This window comes from Sinocyclocheilus rhinocerous, unplaced genomic scaffold, assembly GCF_001515625.1.
Source record: "Sinocyclocheilus rhinocerous isolate Xijiao unplaced genomic scaffold, SAMN03320098_v1.1 scaffold1008, whole genome shotgun sequence".
NCBI lineage: Eukaryota > Metazoa > Chordata > Actinopteri > Cypriniformes > Cyprinidae > Sinocyclocheilus > Sinocyclocheilus rhinocerous.
The window spans coordinates 101,324-111,285 of record NW_015632723.1 but is presented as its reverse complement, the minus strand read 5'-3'; the positions used below and the strand labels follow the sequence as shown (position 1 = coordinate 111,285).

The 9,962-nt window shown below is 37.6% G+C and overlaps 1 protein-coding gene across 1 annotated transcript in view; it reads right to left on the bottom strand.

Moving 5' to 3' along the window:
- Positions 1–1,075: 1,075 nt before the first annotated feature.
- The window catches only part of LOC107742889 (multiple epidermal growth factor-like domains protein 10), a 107,616-nt gene continuing 98,729 nt past the window's right edge, over positions 1,076–9,962 (bottom strand). The window contains exons 17-20 of the mRNA XM_016555968.1: positions 9,501–9,555; positions 5,088–5,147; positions 4,229–4,438; positions 1,076–2,613 (exon numbers count right to left, since the gene is read on the bottom strand). Coding sequence (XP_016411454.1) covers positions 2,438–2,613; positions 4,229–4,438; positions 5,088–5,147; positions 9,501–9,555 — 501 coding nt within the window. The 3' untranslated portion in view covers positions 1,076–2,437. The remainder of the gene's footprint in view (positions 2,614–4,228; positions 4,439–5,087; positions 5,148–9,500; positions 9,556–9,962) is intronic.

The following is a 9,962-nucleotide window of genomic DNA, read 5'->3' as shown; positions in this document are numbered from 1 at the left end:
AGCTTGAACCCAATCAAATATTTCTGGAGAAACCTGAAAATGTGCATCTGCCCCCATCCAAGCTGACAGAGCTTGAGAGGTGAAGAGATGAGGAGAAGAATGGCAGATAATTGCCAAATGCTGATGAGAAAAGCTTGTCGCATCAAACAAAAAAGACTTGAGGCTGTTAAGGTTCTTCAGCTAAATATTTAGTTATATTAATTAATATTTAGTTTAGAATACTTATGCAATGTACTTATTTCAGTTTTTTATTTTTAATACATTTACGAAGTTGTGACAATTCTGTTTTTGCTTTGTCATTATGGTGTATGGAATGTAGATTGATGTGGGGGGAAAAAAAAAGTAATTTAAAGCAGTTTAACTTAAGGCAGCAACGTAACAAAATGTGAAATAAATGAAGGGGTATGAATACTTTCGCAAGGCACTGTATATATATATATATATATATATATATATACATACCGAAAAAGTCTAGAGAAAAGCATTTTGCGAAATATTAAGACTAATATACTCATTATATTTTACTTAACCTGTTAGTGATGTCTTAATTATTTAATGTATGTTTAAATAAACCTGTTATGAAACAAGTTATGACAGCCACTGTGCAAATGAATATATTTCAACAACAAATAGAATGTTATAATTTTAGAAGTTAATTTAAAAACTGCATTATGTGTAATTTACATGTTTGCATACATTTTTTTTGTAAAGTTTGGGCTATGTTGTTCATTGTAACCTTATAGTAATATAAAAGGGCTCCCTATTTAGAGCATAAGCTGAGGTAGATTTTTATCCCTAAGAAAATTGTAATTATTAATTGAATTTATTTAATAAAAGAGCAATTTGTTCAGTAAACCACTGTTTAATAAAAAGAAGCAATTTTATGTTGTTTTTCCCCCTGCTGTACCGTATCCTGAACCGTGACGTCATAACTGAGGTTACCTACTTCTACACCCCTAAGGAGTATATATATATTGTACAGAAAAAAAATCAAGCAGCAATTAAACAGTAAAAAAGCATTTGGGGACAAATCTTAAAAGTGCGAGAATAACCACTATTGATATGTAGAGCTGGTAGGATTGATGAAATGCATTTTTTCCCCCTTTTATTTATGAATGATTGTCACTAAGTTATGGGAATGCAGCCACAGAACAAAACTCAGATCAAAAGCTGCAAAGCTGTAGTCATCAAACAAACCGAAACACAAGTCTCCAAATCTATTTATACTGTACTTTTTAGGACATGAATGAGGTCTCGTCCTGTCATGGATTCTATAATGACATAAGAGCTAACATATAATGTCGACTTTATATATTAATACTGTGCACAAATAGCACAAGCACATGAAAATAATTGGTCACTATGGGTATCCTCATTTGTACATGCTACTTTTTTCCCTTTTAAATATGTTTACCTTTTACACTATAAAGAAAAACATCACTTGCACAAACGAGGTATAAATAAACATCATAAATACATAACCACAAATTAAAAACCCTTCAAGGCCTGCTAACAGATGTTTTAAAAAATAAACATACAAAGAAGAAAAACTAAACATGATAGCTTTGAAAAGTGTCTCACAACTTAATCCCACGTTCATAAAACATACATACCCAAATTAAATGATAGCAACAGTCATAAACTCCTATGTACAGTAGAAAGCACCAGGTTGTTGCACGAATGAGCAGTGTAGCTCATGTTGACCCAGGCTCTCCTCATAAACTTTTATAAATATTTCTGTGTAGGTTTATAAGTAGGTAGATAAATGTACAGTATTATAAAGTCCTGATCCGTTCTCGCTAATCTCATACTGTTTTGGTAACCACCTTTACGCAATAATAAGTCTTATTATTTCTTATTGAAACCATGCTTTGTCACCATTGCCTTGAAGTCCAGACTAAACACTTTGGGGGGTGAAAAAAAGAGGATTGCTCCCTCATGGTCACCCTTGGCTCTCGGCTGCAAGATCGATGCCAACTCCAAATGAAAAGTTCTGGATCATTGAGTCGCATTGATTATGTGTTCCAGTGTGTGGAGCTCTAGTTTTTAAGAATCAACATATCGTTGGGTATGTTTCCATGAAACCGTCTCAAATGCTCCTTTATTCCCTCCAAAAGTCTTTTCATAGACCTATAACCAGAATGCTCTTTTACGCCAGTATTTCATGGTGTTATAAGCACAGCTTGTTATAAAACGCCTCTGAGATGGATGATGAATAATCGCTGGTGTCCAAATCTGTTCTTGTTTTGATGTACAGTCCATTTCCCACAATCCTCATTTACTCGACGGAAAGAGGAATGCGGTCTCCACCTATGTCATGCATCTGTACTTGAGAGAGTGTTGGAGAGAAAGAGAGATGAGGAGTGAGACAGACTGAGATTTTAAAAAATGAGGTCCCGGAGCTGCCGGTCTTGCGTCTGTGTATTTGGACTGGCCTCTACAGCAGGGAGCTCGGGGGGCTTTCGGGAGGGGGTGGGGTGTGTGTTGGGCTATGGCGCATTGGCAAGATGTCGTAGTGGCTGGGAATGTGGCTGTTCCGCGGGAGGTCATAAGGACTCTGGGAGAATCCGGTTGCCAGGCCATTGGGTCCCTGAAGCACACTCACTGTCGGTTCTGAGGAAGAAGGGTGGAGAGAGGTGAGCGGCTCAATTTCTCAAACTCTCTCTGAATCTTCCACACGCACTGTAGCTCTCTCTATGGTATACAGCACATTATGTTCTAAAGATTTTATAAAGAATCTTTACAACATAATCTATATTTAAATATTTTCCCATTTGATATTTTGACATAATTTGGGGAAAATAATGACACTGAATATTGCCATATTGTAATACAATACTGCAAACTTGTAGCATAATCAAAAATGCATAAACACAATTATATTAATATAAACCTTTAAAAAAAAAGTATATATTTTGTTATTTCATATTAGTGCTGTCAAACGATTAATCGTGATTAATCGCGTCCAACATAAAAGTTTGTGTTTACATAATATATGTAGGTATTCTGCGTATATTTATTATGTATATATAAATACACACACATACAGTAGATATTTTGAAAATATTTACATGTATATACATGTATATATGTATATTCTTATATTTTATATTATATATAAATATATTTAATATATAAACATAACATATTTTTCTTAAATATATACATGCATGTGTTTGTATTTGTATATACGTAATAAATACACACAGTATACACACATATATTATGTAAACAAAAACGTTTATTTTGCAAGCGATTATTCGCGATTAATTGCTTGACAGCACTATTTCATATATTTTATATATACAGTAACAGCAGTTGTTATTTTTAACTAAAACTAAAGCAATTAACATTTTTGGTAATTGAAATAAAGCTGAAATAAAATATAAATATTAGATAAAAAACATAAACTTAAATGAAAATTATAAATGTTGCCTTGGCAGCTACCTGAAATAAATAATCGAAGTTATAAAATTACAAAAACTAAAATTGAAATAAAAATGGACAAAAAGGACTATTTTGAAAAAATTACTAAAACTGGATGTATAAAAATAAAAATATGAAAACTGAAAATATAAAAATAAAGGCTAATTCAAAATATTAATAAATACCATTATAGCATATAAATAATACAGAATAACACTAATATATAAATATAAACATGTAAAAATATAAATAGATTTATGTATTCATTGTTTTATTTGTACTATATATGGAATATGGTAATATTTATACTTTCTTTTTTTGTTCATTACACTTCAAAGTAAATATTTTAAAATAATATAATAACATCTATCTAAAACATATACACATGCAAACCTATTTTATTTATAAATAAAATAAAAAGTAAACACACCTGAATATTGAATTACTAATTATAACAAGAAATAAAAAGCATAACCTGACAGCTCAGAATTAGGCTTACTTATTTATGAATAAATAGTTATGCAGTTGTAATTTCTCTTTTCTAATTTATTTATGAATGACACATGGCAACATATATATTGTACTTATTAAAGATTCAGCAAAAAGTTGCAAAATCCCAGAATATGTCTTTCCTATAGGAATTACAAAGCAGTGTGTTTTTCTCATTAGAGAGAAAGTGAAGGAAAATGTTTCCATATGGCAACACTGTATTAATAACAATGTTGTGCTTAAAAAGACAAAAATGAGAGAGCTGGAAACTTCACATAAGAAGTAAGTATCCATCTGCATACATGAGACTCACCCACGTCATAGACGTTCCTGCTGGCAGTGGTCAGGGTTGTGCTAGTGCTGGAGCAGAAGGTCAGGTCTCTGTGAGCTGGTGACTTCATCTCCACGTAGCTGCTTTCAGTGTGCTTGCAGGCCAGGCCGGGCGGATCTCGGATGGTGGCGTACGGGTTCTCACTATTTAGGGAGCACGAGCTGGAGCTACACATGGAGGCCTTTATGTAATCTACACACATTACAGAAGAGATATTACTCACATATTCATTTCACATAACCCTCTGGGAGAGAACAGACACGGGAGAGACAAAAATGTAATAAATGTTATTATTTGTACAAAGAACTATATGAAAAATTAAGTTACGTTCAAGACTATCTCTAGTCAAAGATGCAAAATAAGCACTTTTCCATGATGTACTGTTTAGAAACAGCATCCCAGGGTAGATTTTCACAGTGAAATCCTGTTAGACGGCACTGGAAAATCTTGTTACTAAGCTAAGATCTAATGTAGCTGAAGAAGAGATTGTGGAGAGAAAGTAAAAGATTTGCAGGATGTATTACTTATGTACATCATCCAGAAATATAGAGGAAGAGATTAAGTCGTGCTTTGTAGAATGAAGGCAGTGATGACACAACAGACTTGAAATGTTGAAATGTAAAGTATTTGTGAATGAGGCAAATGCACATCCAGGTCAGTGTGATCACTATATTGTTTCACTTCACTGACTTGGATAATCTTTGAAAGTCATTCTTAATTTACTGAGAGAACGCAGTAGTCCTTGACTTGTGTAGGGACCAGAGAAAAAACGGAAAAGGACCTCTTGTGTATAGTGTGGTATATTCTTATTACAAGAGCAAATGTCCATCATAGTTATTACCTTTGGCCATTCGAGTGGTTTTGTTGTCCCTCAGTGTAAGTGTATCTCCTCTTGATACTCCTAACGAGGCACATGAACACACATTCTGAGTAATTCATGATTCAACAACAGTATAAATAGTCAATGATAAACATCAGTAATGGGAAATGATATTGTGATGGGAACAGATAAGCTGCATTATCAAATAGCATGTTGTAAAATATTAGCCTATAATATATGCAGTATATAGTCTCTTGTTAAATTAAATGTTAATATATATTTTTCAATATATTTGATAGTAAATTTTGTAGCACAAATGCCAACATTTCCTCATGTTGTCTCCAACCAAAATTAGATGATACTTTAAACACCTTTTTAGACGACAATTTACTGTTATTGAATGGATGGATTTTCAGGCTTAATGGTGAATCTAAAGCACCAACAAAATCAAACACATATAGGAAGGCAGGTAAGCAAGATAAAAAGAACAACACAGGAAGGCCTGCACATATACATATAAAAGCAAAGTCAGGCTCTTATGCAATACCCAACTTTGACACTCTAATGAGTATTCTGAGTTAACCTTTAACCAAATCTAAATCTAAATCACGTTTCTCAGCTGACTACCCAGAGATACTGACATGCCTTTAGGGTGACGTCAAGATCTATAAATGAAAATGCTCAAACAGAACACCCACCCCTCACTGATAAAGCCAGTGCAATATTAATTAGGATTGTCTCTGTAATTCACGAGTTCACACTTACATATAATGAACAGAGTAAAGGTTATGCGTATTTGGCGTGCTGTCCGGGGAGAGGGCTCCGAGCTCGGTAATTACTCTCGAGCCCGGGGTACTCCCCCTGTCCGGGGAGAGGGGTCCGAGCTCGGGTCTAAGCCCGGACCCAGAGCGCTCCCCCAAAGATGCAATTAGTACGGGACAGCAGCCAGAGAGGAGCATTGATAACCCCCCAAAATTTGCAAAGCTTAAAATTGGTGGGGTGCTGGACGTCGTTTGTAGTAGCGGCACTGCTGAGGTTTTAGAAGACAGAACTAGAGGCTTCTGCTTTTCTGACAAGATGTGCGTTAAATATCGCATGCGATTTATCGTGCAGCCCTACTCACAAGCATGATTTCCTAACTAGAAAATGATATTTTTAAGAACAACACATTTTATAAGTCAATTATATGGTTATTGACACTGTCGTAACTATAACACATTGTTTGGTTAGCCTTTATTGGTACAAATCCTGTCTAATGTACACTACTGTTTAAAGGTTTGTGTTCAGTTAGAATTTTTAATGTTTTTTAAAGTCTTTTATGCTCACCAAGTTTGCATTTATTTGATTAAAAAAACAATCAAATTGTTAAATATTAATAATATTATAACAATTTGAAATAGCGGTTTTCAATTTTAATATATTTTAAAATGAAATTGCCATATGATGGCAAAACTGAATTTTCAGCAGCTATCATTCCAGTCTTCAGTTTTCACATGATCCTTGAGAAATTATTCTATTATGATCATTCTAATATGATAATTTGGTGCTAAAGAAATATCTTTCATAATTATCAATGCTGAAAACAGATGTGCTTCTTAATAACTTTGTGGAAACTCAAACATTTTTTGAGGATTCTTTGATAAACAGAACAGCATTTATTTGAAACCGAAATCTTTATAGCATTATAGATATATTTACTGTCACTTTTGATCAATTTAATGCATCCTTGTTGAAAAAAAGAATGAATTTCTTAAAAAAGGGGTCATGTTGTAGCATGTTTTTATGTAATATTCTAAGCACAAGCAGCTACTATGGCCATAAAAGTGATGCTTGAAAAGTTTAAAAAAAAAAATAGTTTATCTGTCGAACCATCATGAAGTAGGATGCGAACCCCTGCTGTAATGCAAACGTGTCTACATTATGTCCTCACCTTAAGAGTGAGAGTGCCATCCAGGTTGTTTGTGATGGAGGATGAGATGTTGCACTGTGCCACAGTGTGGTAGCTGGGATTGGAGAAGCACTGGCCACCGCTGCTGCTCTGAGATGTTTCTAAAGGAGAGAGCAAGACAGAAGTGTTCATAACTTCTACAAACCACAGTGTACAAGCTTATGAAACTCCTGTCTGATAATGCATAATGCATAACATCCTGTTCCTGCAGTAACAGAGTAGAAGAGGGCAGTTTAATGGCCCGAAATTCATGATACTTAATGGAATTGGTCAAGCCATTTATAGCCACATCATCAAAACTAGCCCATGCAGCTGGCATAAAAAATGACCATGAATATGCGTATTTTCACATAATTAAAATATATGAATTGAATACTTATCAGGTTATCAGTATATGAAAAGTGTGGTAGCACTGTGATAACCATAATACAGTGCTGAAACTGTTGCTTTTACTGTCAGTTACTGAACAGACAAAAATGTCGCTACACACCGTTCAAAATACTTGTAAAAACATTCATGGAGAATCTGAAGTTGTTCATAGCAGCTTATTCAATATCTGATGATTAGTCTCAAAGGAGGTTCTCACCAGAGAGGGAGTAGTCAGTGTTGGTGACACGGAGGGCTGGGGTGTATGAGACACTGGGCATTTCCTGGCCTTTGTCTCTCTGTCTCTGCCTGAACCAAACAAACAAGCTGAGCATGGCCATGATGATCAGCAGTAGGAAGATGATGCCCATGACAGCACCTGCGGACTGGCGCTCTGAACCCAGAGAAGGACTGATCTTAGTGTAGGGGTTCAGCTCCTCCATCACTAGAGCCGCTGAGACACAGAATATGATTATGTTGAAATCAACCGAGATGAGATGCGAGCTGACGCTCGGTGGATGGAGGAGGGGGTCTGGGGCTGGCGGCATCCGGGGCACGGCCCAGGCTTGCTGAAGGCTTTTTGCAGCGGCCTAACGGCCTGAAGCCCGTCTACGAAGGAATGGTGGTTAGCTCGGGCCGTGAGTACAGAACACTGCGGCCCTGGCTCGCTTTATCCGCGGCCTTGGATGGAGGAGTAGAGCTTGGAGGCGCCCCTGTTTGGAGGGAAGTATAGAGGGCGAGGAGATCCGCCTTGACCGACCGTCGTGGGACGTTGACGCCGGAGCTAATGAGCGCCTGGCGTAGTCCGGTCACGGTCCATTTCTCCGCAGCTGGGGCGGAGGAGAGGGCTGAAGCGTAGGAGGACGCTGGAGAAGGTGGCTGACGCCTGGAAGGCGAAGGTGATGGCGTGCCTCGGTGTCTGGAGGTATGAGCGACGGCGGCGCGGGAAGGCCGGCGGCCCCGTGTTGCAGCCGCGGGCTCGATTATGGTGTCCTGCGGAGCGCTGGACGTCGACTGGAGACGCCGGAGGACCCGTGGTGTCGAACGCGTTGTCATCTGGGAAAAGTTCGATCTCTGACATGTTTGCGGCGATTGGATGTGCCAATGCTGGAAGACTAGAGATAATGGAGGTAAGGCTGCTTTGATTATTTATAGAGGCCGTGTTAATTATCTGCGCGTGCTCCTCCCGAAATTTGTTAATAAAACATCACATAGTCTCCATGACAGCAGTAGAGTTACAGTGTACGCTCACTGTTCAGTTGGGATTTTCCTCTATAGAAATGTGATGTAGTTTAGTCTGTTAAAGAAAAGGACAGTTTGTACTTTCACTTGTTTTGACTTGAATCAAAATGGTTCTCATTCACTCATTTCACACAGATTCCTATAGTGAAGAATTCATCGAGAAGACAATGTCTTTGTAATCTTCATCAGAATGTAACAACGTTTGACCCAGGCTTTGAAATAACTTTGCATTTATAAACAGGTTGTCATCTACAAGTTAACATTCGACACTGTGACTGGAAATCAGGAAAACTTCCTATAAAAAGATGAAATCACTGTCCCACTTTGAACTTGTGGTCACTGGCCCTATTTCACTTCCTCTATTGGCTTGCAACAGAACATGATTAAAATACCCACCCTCCAACCAGAGTCTCTGAGGCCTTGTATGCTCTGCTGAAGCCTTATCAGCAGACCTGCAGGTAGACATAATGGGGTGAGGTGGCTTGGGATGGGAAGCCAGAGAGGTAATGAACTCTCTCCCCCCTAGTCTGAGTGACCTTGGATAATATAGGCAAAGTCTGACCTTCCACCATGTGCATGTGCCACCTAAAGTAAGGGCTTATTAAAAACGCAGCAGGCGGAGGTCTTCCTCTAGTGCCAGAAGCGCCGTCTGGTGTTCTTTACAACCCCCAGGAATGAGTAAGTAGTTTAATTCTCTGGTGCTTCAATGGAAAACAAATGTCTTATTTGTTTTGCGGAATAGGCTGAGCGGAGAAAAGAATTATATATCTGATCCATTTCAAATTGCATGAGTACTTTTTTAGGCTTTGTCTGACGAGAATCAGATAGAAGATGGTTTAAATAGGGGGTGAGATAAGAAATTAAGTGAGGACACTGACCCAGGTCATTGAGATTGCAGTACGCTCTCCATTCGGAACTGTTCCTGTCTCCTTTCTAAAAGGGGAAAAAAAAGACACTGAAAGACCATTGCCCTGATAGCCTTGATGAAACAGTGTAATGCAGGGATTCTTGACCTTTTTTGGTCCACGACCCATTTTTTATGTTCTAATGTTCTTGCAATGTCACACGCCAATTGAATTGAGTCCGAATTAAGCTATAAAATGTATCTCACAAGTAGGGCTGCACGATAAATCGCATGCGATATTTAACGCGCATCTTATCAGTAAAGCCGGTTCTGTAATCAGCGGTAAATCTCCATCACCTGCGGGCTTTCACATTGAGCAGCATTAACTACACAGAGCCGTTGTTCACTGACGAGCTGCGCAAAACCACGTTCATATTCGCGCGATTTTTTGCGCAGCTCGTCAGTGAACAACGGCTCTGTGTAGTTAATGCTGCTC